The 27,508-nt window shown below is 34.7% G+C and overlaps 1 protein-coding gene across 5 annotated transcripts in view; it reads right to left on the reverse strand.

Annotated features, from left to right (window-relative positions):
* CSMD3 (CUB and Sushi multiple domains 3) overlaps positions 1-27,508 on the reverse strand; it is a 1,170,304-nt gene that overhangs the window by 130,299 nt on the left and 1,012,497 nt on the right. For all 5 annotated transcript variants that reach the window (XM_025871014.2, XM_073893120.1, XM_073893119.1 and 2 more), the window contains 3 exons: positions 24,575-24,699; positions 17,393-17,489; positions 15,087-15,191 (listed from right to left, as the gene is read on the reverse strand). In XM_025871014.2, the coding sequence (XP_025726799.1) occupies positions 15,087-15,191; positions 17,393-17,489; positions 24,575-24,699 (327 nt within the window). The remainder of the gene's footprint in view (positions 1-15,086; positions 15,192-17,392; positions 17,490-24,574; positions 24,700-27,508) is intronic.

The following is a 27,508-nucleotide window of genomic DNA, read 5'->3' on the forward strand; positions in this document are numbered from 1 at the left end:
GCCCATTCCAGGGCATGATCCCACGACCTTGAGATCACAACCTCAGCCGAAACCAAGACTCATTGGCTCAACCAACTGAGCCTCAGGTGCCCCCATCTATCTTCTTCTATGAATTTTCACTTTCTGAAGTGCTCTATAGCTTAATAATTTATTACATTTTTGTCTATTTTGTCCTCACCTGCTAGATTATAAGCTCCAAGAAGACAAGAGGATATTGTCTCTTTCATTCAAAAATGTAAACTATGCCTGACACAGAAGTGTTCAGTAAATATTTGTTAAATTAATAAATATATAAGCACTGAGGGAGTAAAAGGGAATGATATCAGAATCCAGAAAAAGAAGAAAAAACACTTCTAGAATGAGCTGATTGGATCAGTTAAGATTTAGGGTGATATATAAATTAAAAACAAGAGGGTATTATGCTAAGAGAAATAAGTCAATCAGAGAAAGACATGTATCATATGATCTCCTTGATATGAGGAATTCTTAATCTCAGGAAACAAACTGAGGGTTGCTGGAGTGGTGGGGGGTGGGAGGGATGGGGTGGCTGGGTGATAGACATTGGGGAGGGTATGTGCTATGGTGAGCGCTGTGAATTGTGCAAGACTGTTGAATCACAGACCTGTACCCCTGAAACAAATAATACATTATATGTTAAAAAAAAAAGAAGATAGTAGGAAGGGAAAAATGAGGGGGGCGGAATTGGAGGGAGAGATGAACCATGAGAGACTATGGACTCTGAGAAACAAACTGAGGGTTCTAGAGGGGAGGGAGGTGGGGGGATGTGTTAGCCTGGTGATGGGTACTAAAGAGGGCACGTATTGAATGGAGCACTGGGTGTTATATGCAAACAATGAATCATGCAACACTATATCAAAAACTAATGATGTAATAGGAAACACATGATATATCTAGAAAACAATTACTTCATTTGATTAAGTGGGGAAATATTACAAAATACATGTGGTAAAAAAATGACATAAGAAATTACTGTGGGAGCAGGAGGCTAAAGAATGTTACCTTTCTTTAACAGCTAATAGGAAAACAATGACGTAAAATGATCAAAATGGGCCTCTAGAAATAATGCGACCAAGGCATGGGAAGGATAGAATGGGCACAAGGAACATCAGATTTGTTTGACGATAATCGTAGTCATAATCATCATGGTCAGGCATTCCTAAGTTAAAATGTCATGATCTCCAGTTCAAGGAGGAAAAGAGCGCTGTAGATAAAAATCAACCTATTTGTCAGCATTTACCTTTCAAATAAATAAAAAGCAAGGCATATCTGTCTAGTAATTGTGCCATTGGATAATCTAGAATTTGTTTTCTAAAAGCCTCATGAGTGGGTAGGAAAATCAGACAGAGAATATACTTACTTACTGGAAGGAATCTCAGCCAAATTCCCATTCCCCAAGACAGAAGAACACCTGCCATGTTTCCTGAGACCTTTACTATTTAAAATCATCCTTTAGGAATATAGGAAGAGTCTACTTCCTTGGTTAAAAACAAAACAAACAAACATGAAGTCTGTCCTTTTTATAGCAAACCTTAATGTCTTCTGCATCTGTTGCTGGTATTCGTAGTGTGATTATGAGACCGTTATTCCCCATTGTGATTTCCTTCTTATGTTACCCTGTGGACAGAACTTATATCTCAGAGGCTGCCAGAAATGAAATACCAAAGATGTGCAGTGAAATAGGTGTTTTCTCAATGGAGAAAAGTTAATATAACTACCTTGTTTATAACAGACAGACACACTCATTATTTTCCTAGTACCCAACTGCTTAAGCATTTTGCTTTTTCTAAGTATCAAAACTTAGATTTAAATTTTTTCATGTCATCTTTACATTCATTTAAAAAATAGTTTCCTCTTAAAGAGGCCATTGTGTTCTTACATCTCAACCATTCATTTGGGGGCTTCTGAGAACATAAAGAAGTTCTTTAAAATGTTTATGTCTAGTTAACATAACCTACCTCCACAAGTGGTCAGATTGTTGAAATAAAACAAAATAAATGTTTCTTCACTATGGGAAGATTTAAAAACTTGACAAATTAAGGTACCCTTTCCACAAACAAGAGAGACTATTTGCAAAAGAAAAAAAAAAAAAAAAAAACCACTGTGCTTGGATATATTCTCCAGCATTTCTGGAAGGGATCTATTCCAGTGTGCACTCAGTGATCAGACAGCCTTTGAGATTACCCTGCTGGACACTGCACCAAAACCACAGCTGCTCTGGGCAGCATTTGATCCACCAAATGTATTGTAACTGCTTTTCAATCTGTTAGTAATAGGCAGCCCAAAATACTGCCATAGCTTGTTTTATAAATTTGTCCTCGAAGACTAGAGCATAAGTTATTAGTCATTTTAATTCTGTAAAGCTGGACTTAAATTTCCTTGTTTGACCTTGCCCCCCCCATTCTCTTGCACTTAACTCAGTGTTTTGCAAATGTCCTTATTGATCAGACAATAGATTTGAAAACATGAAGAACATTCCAAAATCTTTTTAATTAATTAAAAGAACATCGGGCATTCTCGGGTACTGATTTCACGACTGTCCACTAATTTCATCTTTTTCTCTTTTCTCTCCTCTCTTTATCTGTCCCCCTGTCCTAAATTGTCCTGCTTTTCCCATACTGTGTAAACATTTTCTCATCTATTTCTCTACACTTCTTCATCTTTCTGTTTAATTCTGTACTAATCTATACTTTCTGTTTAAATTCAGAATCACTGACTTGTTTAAAAGCAACACATGAAACTGAAGCATTTTTATGTGACAACATTACCAAGGGTAACTATCAAGTGAGGCATATATTTAATTTCTTCAAAAAGAAAGCCTTTTTCTATATGGAGAATAGTTTAACTGCTTCTATTAAGTTATAATTTGATAAAAATTAATGTCTTAATATAACTTTACATGCTTTTTGTAGTACTGGTATTTTTTTATTATATTTATTTTAATCCAGGAGGTTTTTTAGAATTTTGTTCCAGTTAAAAGGAAACATCAAGCAAATGGTTTGATGTGTTAGTTAAGGGCCCTCGACACAATGCTTACAAATTTTGGTGGTCATTTTATCATCTTCTAATAGGATTCCACTTTGTGATTTTTGAAAAGTACAGTTAATAATGTCTTCCGATTGCCTACATACAGTGCCATGCTTTTTTATTTGTTTTTCTCATGGGTGGAGAATCAAGATATCTACTAATTCTTAAGAAGTATCTGGGGATCAGTTTGAAGTCAAAGCGTCATTTTGTGAATATTTACTTCAGATTATGTGAACTCAAAGCTAACAAACTAAATGTCATTGCCTGTGAATAGTCATATTTTTTAAAGCAACAGCACATATAATATATACATGATACATCATTTGTTCTTATGTTCATTCATTACCAGTGGTGAATTCTTTGCCACATTCTTGAATTCAATCCAGATAACAAACAGAAAATCCTAGCATTCTTTGATTGTTCATTTGATAGAAATAACTCATAACACAGATAAATAATCACAAATAATAGGGCAAAAACACATTCCATGTAATAAAGTTTACACTTGATTAGGACAGAGATTTATCTCATTTACCTTCTAATCCTTCTACAGTTCTCATCAGACTGTCCTTGACATAGTTAGGTACTAAACTCTACTCTTTAAATTAGAGATCATGATTTAAGATGCTTAGATTATATTTCTAGCATGTCTTTTCTGTCAAAGATGTTGGTTTTCAAGATTTGTGAGATTTAAGTACGCTAGTCATTGTTTTCCTTTAAGAAGATCAAACTCTCAATTATTTGTTCTAAGAAGCAAGCTGCTATGTATTATTAGCACCTATTATTTATTGATTAGGATATGACTCAATGTCCTTCATTTATTGAACAAAATTAAGAGTTTCTAACAAAGAGGTGCCTGGGTGGCTCTGTTGGTTAAACGGCTGCCTTCAGCTCAGGTCATGAACTCAGGGTCCTGGGATCAAGTCCCAAGATGGGCTCCTAGTTCAGCAGGGAGTCTGCTTCCCCCTCTCCTGCTGCCCCTCCCCCCGCTTGTGTTTGCTCTCTTTCTCTCTCAAATAAATAAAATCTTTAAAAAAAGAGTTTCTAACCAAAAGAATTATCTGAAAAATTATAAATAACTGGGTAAGCAATTCCATTAAATTTTAATTATCTTATATTATATATCTTATATAAATAAAGGACCTTTTTGGCATCCAACAAAACATTCTATAAATGCCAAAGTTGTATATGAGGAACTTAAAAAAAAAAAAAACTCCCTCAGTTTCTTTGTATAATTTAATAATCTATATTATGAATACCTATCAAAACATATGCTGCTTTTTAACTGTATTGTCTATATGAAGTCAAATTTCTGGTAATGACATCCTACACCCTTCAGGAGTAGCCCTGCCTATAGAAGCAGCCTTAGTTCCTAGTGCTGCCTCAAACCTTACATCCTAATCCTACTGAACTGGCTGTATTTCTCCTGAATGTGCTATATGTCATAGCTCTGTCTGAACGTGAAGTTTTCATGCTAAAATAATCCAATCCTTTTTGTCTAATTGTAAAATTCCTGCTTATTTGTTAAGACTCTGCCAAAGTGTCATGTCCTACTTGAAGTACTTCCTGAACTTCCTAAATGGAGTCTGTTACGTTCCACTTTTGTGCACTCTACCATAAATATCTCTATTCCTATATTTACAGCACCGTGTTACTGCTTTGCCTTTCTGTCTCTTCTGCTAGACTGTATCTTCCCAAAGAAAGATACGGTGACAGTTATCTTTGCATTTTCCATGTTGAGCATACTGTCTGATATATCATAGCTGTTCCATATATTTACGGTTGAATGAAGAATGAATGAATCATCTTTTACTGATTTGTCATCTATTTACATTACAATGACAGATTTATTGTATCTGAGGTTAGTAATAGCTGGAAACTGAACTACAAAATAAACCAAAAAAAAAATTTGTCCAAAATCGATTAACCAGTATTTATTTAGCATATGCCTATCATTATAGCCCCTGTTCCTTCCCACAGGGAGTTTCTATTTTATCAGAATTTCCAGTGTAAGTTATGAGGTTGCAGCGATGGACTGAGTGGCCTGGAAAAACGATTTTGAGGAAATAATATCTAGTGGTAATACCGTCAGGCAGCAGAAGCCAACACAAGTATAAAATGTGCACAGATTAAAGTAATGAACACCAGCATCAGTATAAGTTCACTGATATTAATAATATGTGCCAATATTACATGTTTATCTTCTACTTCTAGGTGTTGTATCGCAGCCAAAAAATGTATTGTGAATGCCTAATAAGATTCAAGGGCTGTGCTTAGTGCAAGAGACAAAAGGATATCCTAAATGGACATGGTCCTGTGCTAATGGCAGATCCTGTCTTCCTGGAGCTTACATTGTAGGGAGACAGTAGATAAACCCAAAATTACCGAAATAATCTCCCATTATACTTGTGATAATTTTATGTAGCAAAAAAAAAACAAAAACAAAAACAAAATCATGTATGTCCCATATATGTATTTAACTAATGTGCATAAGACATTTTTGTCTCTAAAAGTTTTGTAAAGATTTGGGCAATTAGTATTTATTTTCTATGCAACCAGAAAAGTCACTTAGTCCAATTACAGGATTAAAATATCTACAGAATCCAATTCTTTTTACAATTAGACAATACTTATAATGAAAAAGGAGACATTACATCTGATACCATAGGAATAAAAAGGATCTTAAGAGACTACAATAAACAGTTACACACCAACAAATTGGATAGAAGAAACGAAAAATTCCTATAAATATACAATCTACCCAGTGAATCATGAAGAAACATAAAATCTCAAAAGACCAATAATGAGTAGGTAGATTAAACACATAACCAAAATCTTCCCAGCAGAGTAAAGCTCAGGAACAGGTGACTGCATGGGTAAATTTTACCAACATTTAAAGAATTAACATTGATCCCTCTCAAACTCTTTCAAAAATATTGAAGAAGAAGAAACAGTTCCAAATTCATTTTTTGAAACCAGCATTTCCCTGATGACCATAGACAAAGATATTACAAAGAAACTATAGGACAACATACCTGATGAAATAGATGCAAAAATCCATAGCAAAATACTAGCAAACCAAATTAAACAGCACATCAAAAGGATTATACACTATGATCAAATGGAATTTATCCCTGGGATGCAAGGATGGTTCAACATACACAAATAAATGTGATATACTATAATAACATATTAAAGGATAATATTCATATGATTATCTTAATGGATGCAGAAAAAGCATTTGACAAAGTGCAATATCCTTTTATGATGAATACTCCCAACAAATTAGATATAATGGAATGTACCTTGAAACAATACAGGCCATACATGAAAAACCCACAGCTATCATCATACTCAATGGTAAAAACAAAACAAAACAAAACAAAACAAACAAACAAACAAAAACCTCAAAGCTTTTCATCTGAGATCAGGAGCAAGGATGCCCAACTCTCACCACTTCTACTCACATAGTACTGGAATCCTAGTCAGAGAAATTGGGCAAGAAAAAAAAATCCAAATTAAGGAAGAAGTGGACATATCTCTGTTTGCAGGTGACAGGATCTTCTATGTAGAAAAGCCTAACTCCACAGGACATTAAATTCTGTAAGGTTGCTATACAAAATACCAGAAATCACTTGTGATTCAATATACTAACACCAAAGTAACTGAAAAGGAAATTTAGAAAACAATCCTATTTACAGTAGCATCAAAAAGAATAAAATACTAGGGAATAAAGTTAACCAAGGAAATGAAGACTTGTATATGGAAAATGACAAAACACTGACGGAAGAAATTGAAAAAGACGCAAATAAATGGAAAGAAATGCCATGTTCATGGATTGGAAGACATAATATTGTTAAAACATCCATAATACCCAAAGTTATCTACAGATTCAATGCAATCACTACCAAAACCCCCATGGAATTTTTACTGAATTAGATAAATAAATAATCCTAAAATTTATATGGAACCACAAAAGACCCAAGTAGCCAAAGCAATCTTGAGAATGAGGATCAAAACTGGAGACATCACACTTCCTAATATCAAAATACATAAAATTACAATAATTAAAACAGTATGGTATTGGCATTAAGATAGACAAAAAATGAATGAAAAAGAATAGAGAATACAGAGAATCCAGTTGATAAACCCACATCAACTTATCTTTGTCAAGGATGCCAAAATATACAATGGAGAGAGAATAATCTCTTAAACAAATGATGTTGAGAAAACTGGATGTCCAAAGCAAAAGAATAAAAACAGACCCTTATCTTACATCATATATAAAAGTTAACTCAAAATGGATTAAAGACTTAAAGATAAGATCTGAAAATGTAAAATTCCTAGAAGAAAACATAGGGGAAAGTGTCATGATGCTGGTCTTGATAATGCTTTCCTGGGCATGACAACAAAGCAGAGGGAACAAAAATACACAAGTGGGGCAACATCAAAATAAAAGGCTTCTGCACGGCAAAGGAAACAATCAATAGAGCAAGAAGGAACCTAAAGAATGGAGAAAATGTTTGCAAGCCATATATCTAATATCGGGTTAATATGTAAAATATATAAGGAACTCTTACAACTTAATAATGAAAATAAATAATCCGATTTTTAAAATAGGCAAAGGACTTAAATAGACATTTCTCCAGAGATGACATACAAATTACCAACAGGGGTATGAAAAGATGCTCAACATCTCTAGTCATCAGGAAAATGCAAGCAAAGCAAAACCACAATGAGATCATCACGTCACACCCATTAGGATGGCTATTGTTAAAAAAAGAAAAAGGAGTGATGTCCACCAGATGGCTGACTAAGATGCCCCTTATTATATCCTCCCCTTAGCAACAACAATATGGCAGTCATCCATGGACAACATGCCTTTGTGGGAGATGTGATAGCCAGGTAGGACATGGTGAAATCCCAGTGAATGAATCTCATTCAAGAATGAGAAGAGCCATTTAGAAAAGACAGACCAGCCCCTAGGTGGCTGAGTGAGAAACAATTGCATAGCCCTGAGAACTTGTCAACAACCTTATTGGCCTTTGGTTCTGTCATCAAAAAATACACCTAGGGATCCAAGAGGAGTCTCACCTACCAGTGTATCAGGTAATAGGCACATAGACTTTGGTGCTGGCTGTGGATTCTGAAAGTGCCCTTTGAACTGGCTCTAGCACCTCTGAGCCACAGTTTAGGAGCTTCTGGAGAACACAGATTTACACAATTACCCATGAATGAGAGACCATTTATGGAGGCCCAGGAGTCCGGTAGAAGTCCAACACACCATTGGAACAACAACAAAAAAATCAAAATTGGACACACTGCTGAGGGTAAGAGGAAAAATTTGACTTTATCTGCATCACTCATTCCCCAAGATAACAGCGGATGAGCATGTGCAGAAAGCTGGCCCAAATTTGTGGACCCAGAAGGGACAACAGACTTGAGCAATTAGCTGTGAAGTCGTTCATACAGGGCCTGGCTCTAGAAGATTGAGAGAAGGAATACAAGCCTCAGAGCTCTGTCATAAGAGGGAGCAGAAGTACGGAACATACATATTCTTAGAAGGTCTGAGAAAGCCTCAAAATCCCCACCAGGACTAAAGGAAGATATTTCTCTCCTGAAGTCAACCAGTAAAGACTGGAGAAGGTTACTATTTTAAACACAAAGACAGTAACACAAAATTTCAAGAAACATGAGAAATCCAGAAAACATGACACCACCAAAAGAACACAATAATTTTCCAGTAATGGACCCCAAAGACATGGAGCTCTGCAATTTACCTCAAAAAGAATTCAAAATACCTGTTTTAAGGAAGCTCAATAAACTACAAAGAAACTCACAAAAAATAATTCTTCAAAATCAAGAAAACGACACATGATCAAAATGAAAAGTTTAACAAAGAGATCTGAAGGATCTCAGAAGAGAATCTCAGAAGGAGAAGAGGAGAGCAGAAATACATACAGTGGGGCATTTGCGTGGCTCAGTGAGTTAAGCAGCTAACTCTTGATTTTTGGCTCAGGCCATGATCTCAGGGTCCTGGGATTGAGCCCCACATCAGGCTCCATACTCATCAGGGAGTCTGCTTCGGGATTCTCTCTCTCTCCCTCTGCCCCTCTTCTCTCTCTCTCTCTCTCTCTCTCTCTCTCCCTCTCTCAAATAACTAAATAAATCTTTTTTAAAAAAGTTATTACAGAAGTAATGGCACAGAACTTCCAAAATCTGGGGAGAGATTTGGACAAGCTCATAATTTACAAGGGGACCTGTACAAGGCAATATCAGTGACTTTCTCAGGAGAAACCTTATAGAAAAGGACAGAGAGTGATGTTATACTCAAAGTGCTGAAAGAATAAAACTCTCAAGCAAGAATACTCTAAACAGTAAAGTAATCCATTAGAAAATGTCAGAAGAAGGAGAGATGGCCCCACACAAACAAAAGTTAATGGAGTTCATTACCACTAGACCTGTCTTACAAGAAATGCGGAAAGCAGTCTCTCAAGGTGAAATGTAAGGACGCTAATTAGTAACATGAAAACATACAAAAATATACAACACACTGGTGAAGGTAAGTATACATTTAAATTCAAAATACTTTAATTCTGTATAACAGTGGTGTATTAACTACTTAATTCTAGTATAAAAGTAAAGGACAAAAGTTTTAAAATTAACTACAGCATAATAATTTGTTAAGGAATACAAAAAAAATAAGGTAAATTGTGACATCAAAAACACAAAGTGGGAAGTAAAAGGACAGAGATTTATTAGGTGAATGAAGTTGTTAGTGTAAAATAGATAGTTATATCTAGAAAATAGTTCATGTAAGTCTCATAGTAACCACAAAGCAAAAGCTCACAGTAGTCCAAAGCAGAAGAAGTCAAAGCATAAGAAGAAGGGAATCAAGCACACCACTCTGGAAAATCACCTATTCATAAAAGAAAAGAGTAAGAGAAAGAAAGTAATATGGGAACTATAACAAAGCCAGAAAATAATTGATAAGATGGTATTAGCAAGTAAGTAATTACTCTAAATGTAAATGGGTGGTATTCTCCAAGCAAAAGACATAGAGTAGCTGAATGGATTTAAAAAATAAAAAAACAAAAAACAAAATAAAACAACTGTATGCTGCCTACTAGAAACTTACTTCAGGATACACATATGCTCAAAGTGAAGGGATAATAAAAGATATTCCATGCAAATGGAAACCAAAACAGGCAGTAGTAGCCATACTTATATATGGCAATATAAACTTTAACTCAAAAGCTGTTACTGGAGATAAAGAAAGCCATTGCATAACAATTAGATCATTTAATCAAGGGGATATAGTAATCACAAATATATATGCAAATAGGGGCGCCTGGGTGGTTCAGTCAGTTAACATCTGACTCTTGATTTTGGTGCAGGTCATGATCTCAGGGTCCCCTGAAGACCCATGTTGGGTTCCACTCAGCACAGAGTGTGCTTGAGATTTTCTCTTCCTCTCTCCCTCTGCCCCACCCTCCACTCATGTGCTCTCTCTCTAAAATAAATAAATTATATATATAATTTATTAATAAACGAAATAAATTATATATTTTATATATATATTATATAATTTTTTATATATGCAGCTAACACCAGAGCACTACCCAAATATATTAAGCATATACTAACAGATCTGAAGGGAAAAGTAGACAACAAGACAGTAACGGTAGGAGACTTCAGTACTTCACTTTCAACAATATATAGATCATCTAGATAGAAAAGTATTAAGGACATATTGGATTTTAACAATACTTCAGACCAAATGAACCTAACAGACATATACAAAACATTCATTGCAAAGCAACAAAATACATATTTTTTCTCAAGTACATGCACAACATTCTCCAGGATAAATCATATATTACATCACTAAAGAAGTCTTAGCAAAGTTAAGAGTGAAATCATATCAAAAATCTTTTCCAACCACATGGCATGAAACTAGAAATCAATAACAGAAGGAACACTGGAAAATTCACAAATATGTGGACAAATATGTGGAAATCAAATAGTATGCTCATAAATGGCCAATTATTGAAAGAATAAATCAAAAGGAAAATCAAAAAAAATATCTTGAAATGAACAAACAAAAAGAGGAGAAACACAACATACCAAAACTTGTGGGATACAGCAAAAGCAGTTCTGAGAGGAAGTTTATAGCAATAAATGTCTACATTTGAAAAAAGGAAGATCTCAAATAAACAAGCTAAATTTACATCTCAAGGAACTAGAAAAAGAATACACTAAATCCAAAAGTTAGCAGAATAAAGGAAGTAACAAAGATCAAAGCAGAAATAAATAAAATAGAGAACAGAAAAACAACAGAAAAGACCAAAGAAATGAAGAGCTGGTTTTTGAAAAGGTACACAAAATTGACATAACATTCGATAGATTAACTAAAAAAAAAGGAGGGGGGGCAGAGAAGACTTACATAAATAAAACCAGAAATGAAAGAAGAGACATTACACTGCTATCAAAGAAATAAAAAGGATCATAAAAGACTGCTATGAACAATTATATACCAAAAAATTGGATAATCTATAAAAAATGGACAAATTTCTAGAAACATATAACCTACCAACTAAAACATGAAGAAACAGAAAATCTGAACAGACCAATAACAAGTAAGAAATTAAACTAGTGATCAAAAGCATTCCAATAAAGAAAAGCCCAGGACTAGATGGCTTCATGGGTGAATTTTGCCAAACATGTAAAAAGGAATTAATGCTAGTCCTTCTCAAACTCTTCTGAAAAGCTGAAGAGGAGAGAACATTCTAAATCTCATTTTATGAAATCAGAATTACCCTGATACCAAAGCCCAATAAGGACAGTACAAGAAAAAAATGACAGGCCAAAATCCATGATGAATACAGATGTAAATTTTTTTAACAAAACAGTAGCAAACCAAACTCAACAACATATCAAAAGGATTATACACCACCATCAAGTGGGATTTATGCCTGGGATGCAAAGATAGTTCAACACATGCAAATCAAAAAAATGTGAGGAATCACATTAGTACAATGAAAGATAAAAAATCATGTGATAATCTCAATAGACACAGAAAAAGCATCTGACAAAACACCCTTCATGATAAAAACTCTCAACAAAATGGGTATAGAAGGAATGAACCTCAACTTAATGAAGGCCATATATGAAAAGCCCACAGCTAATATCATACTCAATGGTGAAAGACTGAAGACTTTTCCTCTAAGATAGGGAAGAAGACTAAAGGTGCCCAGTTTCATGACTCTCATTCAACAGAGCACTGAAAGTTCTAGCCAGAGTAATTATGCAAGAAAAAGAAATGAAAGACATCCAAACCAGAAAGGAAAGTAAAATTATCTCTTTTGGAAAATGATGAGATCTTATGTACACAAAATCCCGGAGACTCCACCAAAAACTCTTAGAGCTAATGAACAAATTCAATAAAGCTGCAGGATAAAAAAAAATCAACATTCAGAAATTAGTTGTGTTATTATACACTAAAAACAGAATATCTCAAAAAGAAAGAAAATAATACCATTTACAATAGCATAAACAGTAACAACAATAAAATTTGGGAACAAATTTAATCACATTTAAGCCATCTATATATTCAACAGAATTCATATCAAAATTCCAACAGCATGATTTCACAGAGACAGAAATTCATGGAACCACAAAAGACCCTGAATACCCAAAGCAATCCTGAGAAAGAAGTATAAAGCTAGAGGCATCATTCTTTCTGATTTCAAACTATTACAAAGCTATAGTAATCAAACAGTATGGTACTGGCATAAAAATGGACATACACACCAATGTAACAGAATTGAGAGCCCAGAAATAAACCCTCACATATACAGCCAACTAACATTTGACAAAGATGCCAAGAATACTCAAGGGGAAATGTCTTTTCCCCATAAATGGTGCTGGGGAAACTGTTTAATCATATGTAGAAGAATGAAATTGGACCCCTATCTTATACTACTCACAAAAATTATTCAGAATTGGAATAAAACCCCATATTGTAAAAGTCCTAAGGAAAAATAGAAAAAAAGCTCCTGGACATTGGTTTTGTCATTGATTTTTTTGGATATGACACCAAAAGTATAAGCAACAAATGCAAAATAAATAAGTGGAACTATATCAAATTAAAAAATAAATCTTCTGGGGCATCTAGGTGACAATGGTTTGCAATATTATATCACATACTTGCAAGTTGCTAAGAGACTAGATTTTAAGTATTCTCTCTCTCTCTCTCACACACACACACCCACACACATACACACAAAGAAAAAAAGAAGATAATTATGTGAGCTACAGAGGTATTAACTATCCATATTGTGTAATCATTTTGCAATAAATACATATATCAAATCGACACATTGTATAAGTTCAAGAACAACACAATGTTATGTGTCAATTAAATTTCAATGAACTGAAAAAATAAAACTTTTGCATCATATTCATAGAAGAGTTTGGCTTGTAGTTTTCTATTGCATTATGGGAACCTGTGATAACCACAGAAGATAGAATAATTAAAACAGCATTGGAATTACCTGGTCCTTAAAGGTTGGCAATATTTCTATGTGAAGTCATTTGGACCTGGTATTGTGTGTGTGTGTGTGTGTGTGTGTGTGTGTGTGTGTGTGTGTGTTTGGGGTACTTTTAAACAATTATTTTCTGTATTACTCCTATGATTATTGCTCTATGTAGAATTTCTGTACAGGGATCAATTTTGGTCAATTTCATAATGCATTTCTGTTTATTTCTCCTTATATTTCTTGACTATCTGCTTTAAGAATGTTGATGCTATGTTATGTGGTTCATAAATACTCAAAGCTGGAGTTTTGTTAGGATATGTTTCCTTTTGATAACTATAAAATGTTCTTGTTTTTAAAAAAAATACATGTTTGGGTGCCTGGGTTGCTCAGTTGGTTAAATGACCAACTCTTGATTTTGGCTCAGGTCATGGTCACAGTGGTTGTGAGATTGAGCCCCGTGTTGGGCTGCACACTCAGCATGGAGTCAGCTTGAGATTCTCTCCTTCCCCTACTCCCTCCCCAGCCCTGCATGCATTCTCTTGCTCTCTCAAATAAATAAATAAATCTTAAAAAAAAAAAGTATGTGTTGGTGAAGATGTGGAAAAACTGGAACCCTTATACAATATTGATAGGAATGTAAATTGGTGGAACCACTATGGAAAACAGTACAGACGTTTTTAAAGAAATTAAAAGTAGATCTATTATATGATCTAGCAATCCCATCTGAGTATATTTACAAAACATTTGAAATAATCTCAAAGAGACATCTGTGCTCCTATTTTCATGGCAGCATCACTCACAATAGCCAAGATATGGAAACAACTGAAATGCCTATTAAAAGATAAATTAATAAAGAAAAGATGGTATATACATACAATGTAATATCATTGTCTTAAAAAAAGAGAAGGAAATCCTGCCAAAAGCAACAACATGGTTGAACCTAGTACCCATTATACTAAGTGAAATAAACCAGACAAAGAAGGACAAATACTACATGACAGCACTTATATGAAGTATCTAAAATAGTCAAATAAAAAAAAATGATAATAAAAAATAGATAAATAAATAAATACATAAAAATAGTCAAACTCATAGAAATAGAAAGTAGAATGGTAGTTGCCAAGGCTGGAGGAAAGGGGAAGCTTCTGTTCAACAGGTATAAAGTTTCAATGATGCAAGATGAGTAAGTTCTAGAGATCTGCTGTACAACATTGTACCTATAGTTAACACTACTGTATTGTGTATTAAAAATTTGAGGGTAAATCTCATTGTTCTTACAGTAAAAGAAAAAAGAAAACACTTGTAAATTCTGTTGAAAATAATTAAAACTTTATATAGTTTTGTAAATGAACTGGAGGAACACATCAAAATCTTTAAAAAATAAGACAATATTCTCTCCTGACAAAGTCCATTTAATTTCTACATTCAAAAAATTAATATTTAAAAATTAATATAAACTTGTTCTTAAATTTCTTGAGTAGCACATGATATTATACTTACCTGTGTATTCAAGGTGAAATCCTGCAGCAGAAACGCTGATGTCTGATTGAAAATTTAGATATAGATTATTAGACGTACTATTCAACAGATGGGGTATTGTTGTTCCTGAAATGATAATTGGAAAGGCAGGTCAATGATCACATAATAAATATTATAGTAAAACTAAGTAAGTTAACTACTAATCAGCCAATAGATTATCACTGAGATTATGTATTGGTCAATTGTTTTTCCAGGAATTTTTTGATAAAAAAAATATGTCCCACATTTCTCTTTCATTTTATTGTTTGTGACTATCTCCAAGGAGATGGTCCTTTGGGATCACTCTAGATTGCTTCCTAAAAATAGGCAGGTACAAAGAGCTGGTCAACGCAGTAAGTTTTACAGGTCACCTAAAATAAATATTTTGAATTTCATGTGGATTTCAATATTCCATGCATGAGCTAATAGGAAGTTTAATTTTAAAGTCTGCAGGTGATTTTTATAGTATAGTAATTTAAGATTATGTATGGGTTCAGAAGATTTATTGCCCTTTTTATTATATATATGTTATATACAAATATATATGCATTTCATTTATGTATGGATGTATGCATGTATGTATGTTCTTCTATACCAGGTAAAGTACCTTGATGTATCTTATACTCTGACAGCAAAGCTGGTAAGTAGTGTTTGAAAAATCCCAATTATAAACTAGTATTAGCTGTGTCTCCCAGCAAATATATTATAATGATGTACTTCTGAATTTCTAAAGGAAGTCAACTTGACTTTATTCAATTATGGAGTTGAAAACAAAATATCTGCTTGAAGCAATTACTTCTCCACTATTTGACATTGAGTAATAGTTCAAGATCCTTAAGATTACAACTCAAGCAGTTTCAAATGACAAGCATAAAAAAAAGTGTCAATTCCATATTTTAAGATAACATATTAGTTGATAGTGTTGCAAAATTTTCTGTAACTAGTTACTTTATACTTACTTTGTACAAATCTGCGGACCTTAACCACTCACTGATCCTTCTATAAAAGAAGTCAGGACTAATTCATTATAGAACATATAATTGCTTTGTTTTTGTTTTTGTTTTCAACCTGTTATCTGTCCATAGTATCCTCACTGAATCACTGAAGACAGAGGTAAACTCAACCTGCCCTTAGTCTCCTAGAGAATCTTAATGATTAAGAGTTCCGGCTCTGGAGTCACACCAGCTGGGCTCCAGTCTCATTCTAACATTAGCTGTACAACCTCAGGCAACTTAATCTCTCTAAGCTTCAATCAAGTACCAGAACTGCTAGAAAGAGCAAATGAGATGTATGACAAGCCTCACATAGACCTAGCACTTGGTAAATCAACAGCTGTTGTCACTTTTATTATCTTCATTGTTGTATTTATTATTAAGAAAGTATACCCCCAATCTATTCTAAACAAATGTATACTCAAAATGTTATGAGATTTCTTCCAAGAAAGACTTCTACCTTAATCTATATCGAAAATACTTTCTATGACTAAACCAAGTCACTCCTACTCCAGATATTTCTTCTTTCCTTTTCTCAGTGATGATGCTGAAAAACTGGTTATCATACTCTATTTTAAAATCTATTAAAAACTTAAAACCATTCACACTGATTCAAGTATATCTGAAATGTAAAATTCATGGTTTAGTTATGTTCCTATGTCTACAGTTAAAAAGTATAGTTAAAATTAGAGTAAAACTGGATTTCACTTTTCATGTGCTGGATAAAGCTGTTAGATTATTGCATAAATTACCTTTAAACACCTTAACAAATTTAAAAACCTTCTGGTCTTGGTACCTCGGTATTAATTCACTTTATATAATTTTATTCATTTCCTAGAAATAATTTTAAATTCTCTTTATTCTCACTCAACAGTACCTTGTAACATTTACCATGTTGTTACACAGTCTCTAAAATTATTTTAATGGCTGGGTCACACTCTATTGAGTAGATAGAGCATAATTACCAAGCACTGTCTAATTTTTAACTATTTAAGGGAAAAGGGCACACATATTATTCCTGAACCACAGCTCAGCTGAAAATATTACTATAAAGGCATCATAAGTAATTACATAAATATAGTAAGAAAATAGTAAGGTTTTAAATAGCAATTTCAATGTCATTACCTTTTATGCCTTTCAAATTTCTCACCTTGTAATTTAGTTCCCTGTGTATAGTTTATAAAAAGGAATTTAAACTGCCAACTCAGAGTCTTGGAAGCTCTTTTAAAAAGAGAGAGAGATTTTTATATTCCTAATTATATCTGTGTTTTAATTAAGCTCAGCTCTTCTATTTACCTGAATAACTTCCGAGTCGTGGAGCATTGTTGTCTCCCCCATCATAAAAGTCCAGAGAATCCCAATTATGTTCTGTAGCAAAGCTGACAACTTGCACCTGTGAAATAATAATTACTGATAAGAAAACATATTTCTAACAAGATACTAATACTACAGTCCTCCTCGCCGTATTAAAAGAGAGAACTCCAAGCTGGGACCATGTCACTGTGGCTCTTCATAGAAGGATTTTAACAGAACTGATCTTTGCCATTGTGGCACTAGCCTACAGGAGCTGACTTTGGTGAGAAGAGCCCATGGGGCCCCTAGCAGTGTTTACTACGCGTATAACATTGATAACGTCTGTCACCATCTCAGAGTATTCTCTTTATTAAAGGCTGTGGGTTAGGGGTGTCTGGGTGGTTCAGTCAGTTAAGTGCCTGACTCTTGATTTTGGCTCAGGTCATGATCTCAGGGTCATGAGATGGAGCCCCACATGGAGCCCGTGTCTGCTCAGCAGGGAGTCTGCTTGTCCCTCTCCCTCCCCTTCTACCCCTTCCCCCCCACTCTCTTTAACTCTCTCTCTCTCTCTCTCTCTCTCTCTATATATATATCTATATATATATATCTAAAGTAAATGAAGAAATAAAAACTAAAAAAATAAAAATAAAGGCTTTCGGTTAATTAATGTCTTAGTGCCAGGTATCCCAATGCATTTTCCAAACAATTGGTGAACTTTTATGTTTTGGAGTGCTCGATTCTTGCCAGTTTAGCTAGGTTTATACTGGATACATTTTATTTTCCTTTATTTGCCTAACCTTTGCTCAATTTCCTTTCATTAAAAAAAAAATAACATTATTGGGACGCCTGGGTGGCTCAGTCGTTAAGCGTCTGCCTTCAGCTCAGGTCATGATAGCAGGATCCTGGGATCGAGCCCCACATCGGGCTCCCTGCTCAGCAGGAAGCCTGCTTCTCCCTCTCCCACTTCCCCCGCTTGTGTTCCCTCTCTCGCTGTGTCTCTCTCTGTCAAATAAATAAAATCTTAAAAAAAAAAATAACATCCCCTATGCACATTTTTAAAAGGTCTCAATATGGATGACCAAAATTATACTTTATAACTGATTTGGGTACATCTTTTAAAGATTATTTTTATGAATGGAGTCATAATAACTAGATTACTGTGAAGGTCCCTAAAGTTGAGAAGGGAAATGCTGGAGTACAATTCTCTCATGTCTATTAAATTTTATTTAAAGAAAGAGGCATGTGTTACTTTGTTGTACTTCACTTGGCACAGCTTGAGCTTTTGCAAGAACCCACAGGACCCCCACAACTGTAGATGTGATCCTTTTTCTCTTTGTGTAGTATATATTTTATTGTTTTGGAGGAAGGGAAGGACTAACTTTATTAAAATAAATTTATTTTATTTAGCTAAAGTCTATTATAATTGTAAGCAACGCACTCATTCGCTAAATAATTATCACAATTACATTCATTAAAAATTTCTTATTTACAAAATAGACCATCATCATTCTTCCCGTCAAGTGAATGCTGGTGTCTCCTTTCCAGGGGTGAGTGCCACATGGCAACAGATACCCTGCCTGTGTGACAGGCATTAGGCCCAATGGCAACGTTCCAGGACAGGAAGAAGAATGGAATTAAAGCTGTCTGTAATATTATCACCACCTCCTTAAACAATGATTAGTTCTCTCTTCATATCTGAATTTTCCTTTCCTACAATTCAGGGGAAGAAAAGATCGCATTCAGCTGGGGAAAAAAAAAAAGGAAAAGAAAAGGAAAAAAAATGTAAGGATTCATGCAGGAGTTGACATTTGAGATAAGCTAAATGTATTGAGAGGTTTTCCACTGAAAGAAATTATTGAGTTATAAAAATGTAGAGGGGGCAAGCCATGAGGTGGATTTAGTGAACCATCGGTAATCCAATTTAGACACAGTAGAAGGTATTTACATATGAGGAAATATGCATGCAAAGTTAGGAAAAGGAGAGAAAAGTTAGAAAGAGTGAGCTTAGTGGATAAATACAAAAGACTGCAGAGTTAGGATGCCTGGATTTGCAGCTTCTTGGCTCCCTCCACTGGCTGCCATGTAATACTAAAGAGTTGTTAATCTCTCTGTGCCTTCAATTACTCATAAATCATAGTAAAGGTATCTGATTCATAGAATTATTGTAAAAACTAAACTAATTTTAGTTGAGAATAGTGTCCAGTGTGTATAAAGGATTTAATGTATCTTAGTTGCGACAGATTGGCCAAGAGACTAGAAAGACTGAACACCACCGCAATAATTATGCAAGTGAGCAGTCCACTGAAGGTTTTAGAAGGAGCAAAATCAGAACTGCTTTAAGTACTGCACTGCATTGGATGAAAAAAAAATGTAAATGAAAAGACAATTTCAGTGTCCACTGCAGTAGTCTGTGTGAGAAACAATGAAAAATTGAAGTAGATCGGAGGCAGGAATAAATAGCAGAAAGGGAGACAGAGATGCCCCCCATATGTTGCTACAGGGGAAGTTACTGGCTTTTGTGTAATCTGAATAAGGGAAGGAAGTGAGAGGGAAGACTTAAGAATAATTTATCTTTTTTTCCTGAGTTATGGAGATCAGAGGGGTGGTGAGAACAAAAATGAAGACATCTGTAGGAAAGCCTATTACCTTAATGAGAAGAAGAAATTGTGCTTAATTCTGGATACATATGTATAGCAGACTGAATATTGGCTTCCAAAAATATCAGGTCCTCATCCCTGGCACCTATACATATTGCCTTATGTGGAAGGGAAAAAAAAAAAAAAAAGATCTTTCAGATGCAATTAAACTAAGCATCTTGTGATAGGGAGATTATCCTGGATTATTCAAATGGGCCCTAAATACAATCATAAGAAAGATGTCAAAGGAGATTTGACACAGACAGAAGAGAAGAAGGCACTTTGACCATGTGGGCAAAAAATGGAGTCATACAGACAGACACCAAGGAGTGCCGGCAGCCACCCGCAGTTAGAAGAGGCAAGAAAGGGCCTCCCGTAGAGCCTGGGCAGAGGGAAGAGTGGAGGGTCAGAGCACAGCCCTGGCAGCACCTCAGCCGCAGCTCAGGAACACTGCTTTGAGACTTCTGGCCTCCAGCACTGGGAGAGAATAAACTTCAGCTACTCTAAACTATCAAGTACTTCCAGCAGCCACAGGAAACTAACACAATTTGCCACTCAGAGTATGGGCAAACTGTGAATGTAGTTTGGCACAATAAACACAGAGGGTGTGGGAGACTCAAGTAAATGACTGAGGACCCACAAGGACAAAGCCAAATGAGAGTCAAAGTCAAAGATTTAAAAAGAAAAAAACGCTATTGATTGAGCATTTAGAAGAATTTTGCATTATGGCAACAGGAGAGCTTTATGTGGTAATGAATTTCCAATCACTAAAACCAGATATTTCTCATATAAACATTCACATCTCATTTTAATGTGCTTGTTAGATTATATTAACTCATGATGATCATTCTACAAATTGACACAGTTAAGTAATGAACATTGTTTTCCCATGGTTATTCACATAAAGATCGCTCTTCTGCTTGATAACTCTGTTATTACAGCCCTTTTGGAATTCTCCATCAATATACTTTGCTAAAATAGACAGGCAAATACACTAGTCCCTGCAAACTTCTCATGTAAACTTAATATAACAAATCACTCTATTTGCTGGGCTCTTTCTAAAGATAGCTCAATCGCTCTATATTATTTGTAACTTTTCCAGCATTTTAAATGTTTCTTTTCCCACCACTAGTTATCCCATTTCATCTCGTATAGATTTTATTGAATATTCATATAATTCTTTATTCACACACATATTCATCCTAACTGAATAAAATAAAATAAGCATTGCTTTAAACCTGATGTAGTAGTCAGGTAGCTTTTAGGTAAAATTAGTGAAATTTCAAATATAAATCACATATTACATATGTGTGTGTATGTGTTAGGTAATTTTCTATTATTTAGAGATATGTCTAAAATTACCATACATAAAGAGGTTAATTAGAAAAAAAGTGTTTGGCAGTCCTTTAGACTACTTAAATTTAAAAATCCAGTACGCTTCACACCCTGTTTAAACTTGATAAATGCACTGTTAAACTCAAATTCTGTTTTCTAAGTTGTGATCATTAATTAAAATGCTTCCTCAGTGAAAGATTTTACAGTGTTACTGATATTAAGTGTCCAGTTTTGAGTGGTGTTTGGCTAGGACAAGTGATATACAATGTACTTTGTCTGCAGATGTCTTATTAGTTCATCATGCTGTCTTAACTCCTTAAAATAGTCCAAAACTCCACTGCTTGGGGAGGTATTCATTGGTTCATTTTCTAAAAATATTTACTGAACACGCTAGCTGCCAGAGCAGACTGAGTTAGTGCCCTCATGATCTTATGGATAATTAAGTAAGTAGTAACAGTAAAATGTGATGGGTGTTATAATAAGGAAATTACAGGGACCTATGAGAACATACAGCACGGGACTTAACCTTTTCTCAAGTTCACAGAAAGTCTTCCACAAAACTGTTTTAAGTTGAGACAGAAATGATGACTAAGAATAAATAAAATAAAGGGAGATCAAGGAGAATGCTGTCTGCAAAGAGAACAACACGCATAAAGCCCCAAAGGCAAAAAAGAGCTTTTGTAAAGAACTAAAATAGTGTAAACAGAAGAGGTAAGAAATGAGGACAAAGCACAAAGGCATAATTAACCTGTCAAAGAGTTAAGGATATAGGGGACAGCTGAAGAACTGTGAGCAGGAAAATGATATTAGTAGGTTTTTAATTTTAGGTTACTCCACTCTCTTTGCCCTCTGAGGAATAGATTCAAGGAGAAAAAGAACCCGGGACAGGGATGATGACGACCCAATCTTAAGTGATAAAAATTTGGATGGAGAGAAATAGACTTACTTGATTTATGAAAGACAGACCTGACACTGACATATTTCATTGTATAGAGCAGAAGAAAAAAAAAAAATCATCAAGATTTCTGGTTTGTGCAGCTGAATGGATGAGGGATTTCATTCTGAGTCAGAGAACACTGGAGAAGCTCCATCATAATGAGAAAAAATCATGAAGTCAATTTTGAACAGGTTGAATTTGAAATTCCAGCAAGAAGTTTAGCTGAAAATGCCCAGTGGGCAGGTAGATATATGTCATGAAGCTTAGGTAAAAGGTCTTGGTTGGATATTTAGGTTTGAGAACCAACATTTATTCAGTCTTCATTAAAAAAAATGTTTTCTGATGGTCTATTATGATGCAGGTCCTGGGCTTCATCAGCACAAAATGGTAGCCAAAGACATGGAAGTAGACAAGATGGCAGAGAGAATGGTGTCAGGTAAGGTGAACAAACATCACAGAATCTCTCAAACATTGTATCTGATGTGTTGAGTAGAAAGAGAAGACCATGTTCCTAAATGTAGAAGCAAGAGCCACTGATGTAAAAAAGAAAATAAAACAAAGTCCAAGAGAGTACTGGTGCCATAAACACTAAGGAGGAAAAACATGTTTTAAGAGTGACAGGAGAATGGGCATGATCAGAGTGTTGCTGTCAGAATAAGCAGGATGAGCAACACAATGCATTTACTGAACTATAGGTCCTCAGTGATTGCTATGAGTGGCTCATTTAGAGCACTGGAAGCTAAAGCCACATTGCAGGGCTCAAAAACAAAAAATGAGAATTAGAGGGGAAATGCTAGTTTTTTGTTTTTTTTTTTATTGTAAGCTGAGACAGAAATGGACAAGCTGATATTAACATATAGAGGCTCTAGGATAACCTTCATAAACTGACACTATATGATATAGCAAATATTCTGTGAAGTTTCTAAAGTTTCCATCTGATTTCAGATTTTCTATACAACCTGGAACGTGGACAATTCTAAGATTCTTGCTCATTCTACCAGGATGAGATAGGACTGATTGGTTTTCCCTGAATTTTACGAGTTGGCCATAAAATGATAGTACAGCTAGTCAGAATATAAGCATAGATCTATAGTCTTTTCATTTTTAATGTCCTTAAAACACTGTAAACATACATTTCCTATTTTCTCATTGGTTTACTGACCTATTTCACTCCTAATACCCGTCAAGTGATTTTTTTTAATTTTCTGAAAAATTACAAAGATAAATTCAAAAGTTGATTTTTTTTAACTGAAAACTATACTACTCTCAAATTTCAGTTTTAATGAAAGATTTATTGGCTACTTTTTCCATAGCTGATAGATACCTCAAGTTTCCAAAGGAAAACCTTATGACTCAATTGGAGAAGTAATCAAGTTATTTTTATGAAATACAGATTATGTACTATTTTGTGAAGAATAATTACTTTCCATGGAATATATATGGACTCAGGAGTAAAATGCCATCAATTTATCCCGAAACAATCTCCTTGTAAAACAGACTAACTGGTCAAATTTCTCCTCCCTGGTTGTAATAATATGGTATATCGTGTTGATTGTCTATAGACTAGCATCCCTGTTCCTTGCTAACAGAGAATTGGTTTTGTTCAATTAAATGAGGACAGTATATATCAGAGGAAGCTGAGCCCCTTGCTTAATCCAGGTACTTAATGTTGATTTGTTTGAGACAAACCATAATTAATTTTTTGCTACTGGCCAGTATATGGCTTAGGAATGGATATTCTTGCAATTTTGGTCAATAGTACAAGAGGGAAGTCTACTGGAAGGATTTCTAAAAAGTTTTTTTAACCACTGTAAAGGTACGTAAGATAGCAACATTCCATTTTGGCTATTGGCCATTACTGCATAAAGTTGTTATGTCTAAGAGCTTTTGTAGTCATCTCAAGATCATGAGAAAAGAAGCTTAAGAACTAGGCCAACATGCCAAAATAGCAGAGAAGAGAGACAGAAAAACCCCAATGAGGAAGGACACAACTAAACCTCTGAACTAAAAAACCCTTACCCCAAGATTTCATGTCATGTAGAGCAACATATTTTTACTTATTGCTTATGCCTTCTTGAACTGGTTTTCTGTTTTTTTTGTTTTGTTTTGTTTTGTTTTTTGCAGGTGGAAAAAGTAACAAGTATCTTTCTATTTACATTCAACCATGCCAGGGAAAAGCACTGGCTAAACCTTTGGAAGTAACCTGCAACCTATCATCTCTGAAAAGGATTAACTTCAAACATACAGTGAAAAGGAGAAAAATTTAAATTTCCTTACTTGAATGCCAGCTCCCTCTGGCACTGTGATCTTCCATACACAATTCAGATTGTTGTCATAAGGCTCAGGGTATCCAGGAGACAAAATAGTCCCTTTGCGCTTCGTTAAAATTCCACCACAGGGCACTAAAAGTAAAACAATTCAAGAGAGGGAGTTAATTCTAATGCAAAGGATTAAAATAAGAGAAAAGGTCAGAGATAACATCTTAGACAGATACTAGAATTGCAAACACAGCCAAATCTTACTATTTTTTAAAACTCAAAAGAACAATGAAAATTAAATCTTTCTTCCTAAAAACTTAAAAATAAGTAGACAACATGAATGGATAAGCTCACAATGGCATATCTAAACTCATACCACAATTAACTCAATGACAGCCTATCATCTTCAGCATATTATTAAAAAGTGCACTGGCACATTTGCATTAAAATTGCTCATATCTAGAAATGGAATTTTTTGAAGAATTATCTTGTATTTGTTACCTTTTCCTTTATGCATCCTTTAAAGAGTAATAGCATCTTTTCAGGAGTAATCAAGATGATAATAACATTTATACAGAGCCTACTGACTGCCTGGGACTCTTCCAAGCAATTTACAGATTTTTAACTCATTAAAGCCTCCCAACAATCCAATGAGATATAAATAAATATTCTCCTTATTTTACAGGAAATAGAGTCACTAAGCAATTCAATAACTTGCCCGAGATCACAGAGCTAGTAAGAGATGAAGATGAAATTTGAATACTGATAGTTTAGCTCTGGTCCGTGTCCTTTGGTGGAAGAAAGAGACTTGATATGGGGCCAGTCTGGTTATTGCCAGTACAGTATGGAAAGAAAAAGTAAGTGTGTAGATAGACCTGCTCTGAAGTCAATAAAGGCCTCTATCACTTTAAAAAAAAAAAAAAGATTTTATTTATTTATTTGACAGAGAGAGACACAGCGAGAGAGGAAAACACAAGCAGAGGGAGTGGGAGAGGGAGAAGCAGGCTTCCCGCCGAGCAGGGAGCCTGATGTAGAACTCAATCCCAGGACCCTGGGATCATGACCTGAGCCAAAGGCAGCGGCTTAACGACTGAGCCACCCAGTCGCCCCTTCTATCACTTTTTTTAAACAAGTACTAAGTACTAATCTTAAAATAAAATTCTCATACCACTGGTACTATCAGTTTGGCTCTGGGCATGACCTAACTTACAATGTTAAATACTGTGTGATGTTAGATATGTTCCTTAAACTCTCTGAAACTCAGATACCTTATACGTGAAATGACAATGCAGTTGTTTAAAAAGGGCCTTTGTGAAAAAATATATAGATAGGATAACGTACATAAAGAAGCTAGCAGATTGTTTGGAATGGAGTGAGAGGTCAATAAATTGTACTTCATTTTACTATTTCCTTTCCCAACTATTATTATTTTAGATACCACTGACACTCTGATCCTTGGGCACTTGTTGTAGCCTGGTTATAAGAGTGAGTTATCAGGATATACCTTTTATAATAATAATTTTTAAAAAGTTAGTAATATTTTTCTGCTACTTCCAAAGCCTAATGCAAAAACATAGGACAATTGCTCAAAAGAGTACTACAAATGTTTTTAATAGTGTAAGAATGTATCCTTAAAGAAAACCATTTTGTTGTAATTTCCTATAAATTTATGTTATTGGGTTATATATTAATTCAGGTTAAATTGTTCAGAAAAGAATTTTGCTCCTGTAAAAAGAAACCCAACAGTTTTAGATGACTTAAGAATTAACATGCCAGGAGTGGAAGAAGAATTCTATAATAGAGATTTACCCCAAAAACAGATTAAAAATAAGTGATTGATGAAGTGCTGATTCTGAGTTCAAAGAAAATACAGATGCTGTTCGTCTCCACTGGCACTATCCTACCTCACTCTCATTTTTTTTCTAGGTTACTACATTAATCATATCAGTGGACCACGTTACGTGGGTATATTATCCATATAATATGTCTCATTATTATTAAAATGACTTTTTTTAAATTAAAATTTGATCATGTTACTTCACCACTGGAAATCCTTCAAAAAATCTCCCTATTGCCTCAATTCTAAGGATAAATACAGTTAATTTTATCAGTATCCAACTATACCTCCAGGCTTCTATGTACCCGTGATTTCCCAATATGTCACCATCCCAATCACCCATCCCAGTTCAGCCTACTGAACTAATATACTCTCTTAATGCTGTGATTTGGTATGTCTTTCTCCCACATAGCCAACACTACCATCCATGGTCATTCAATGTTGATTTTACCTCTTTACCTCTTTGCTAACTCCCTTCTCTGTTAAGTGTCCCATAGTTTTCCATAGCACCAAGTTCTTTCTTCTACAGCTCTATGATAGTATAGCTCATATTATGTTTTCATATTCTTTATATGTTAGTCTCTTCCACTAGACTGAAGTCTGAGAAGATGAAGCAATCAACTTTTTGTCTGGAAGTCTGCTCACTGTGGCGCCAAGATTCTAACGCATCCACCCTTCATATTCTAAGCTTTCCTTCCCTGCTGCTACAGGGACAAATCCCCTCTTCCTCACTTTCCAGTCTGTCCTCCAACAATTTCATCAGGTTTTTGTCTTCACTCCATTGAAATGATTATGCCAAAGTCACCAGAATATTCTTGCAATGTGATATTCAATTCTTAATTTGCAATTTACTCAATCTATGAGTAATTATCTCTTCCTGTTGATCACTTCATCTACCTTGAGCCTTTCTTTGGTCATGGAGACCACACTAGCCTGCTTTTTTTCTATACCACTGGCTATACTCAGAATCAATCAATCTTTCTTTCTTTCTTCCTTCCTTCCTTCCTTCCTTCCTTCCTTCCTTCCTTCCTTCCTTCCTTCCTTCCTTCCTTCCTTTCTTTCTTTCTTTCTTTCTTTCTTTCTTTCTTTCTTTCTTTCTTTCTTTCTTTCTTTCTT

Source organism: Callorhinus ursinus, unplaced genomic scaffold (assembly GCF_003265705.2).
Source record: "Callorhinus ursinus isolate GAN/ISIS: 27379988/994484 unplaced genomic scaffold, GSC_fseal_2.0 scaffold5, whole genome shotgun sequence".
Classification (NCBI taxonomy): Eukaryota; Metazoa; Chordata; class Mammalia; order Carnivora; family Otariidae; genus Callorhinus; species Callorhinus ursinus.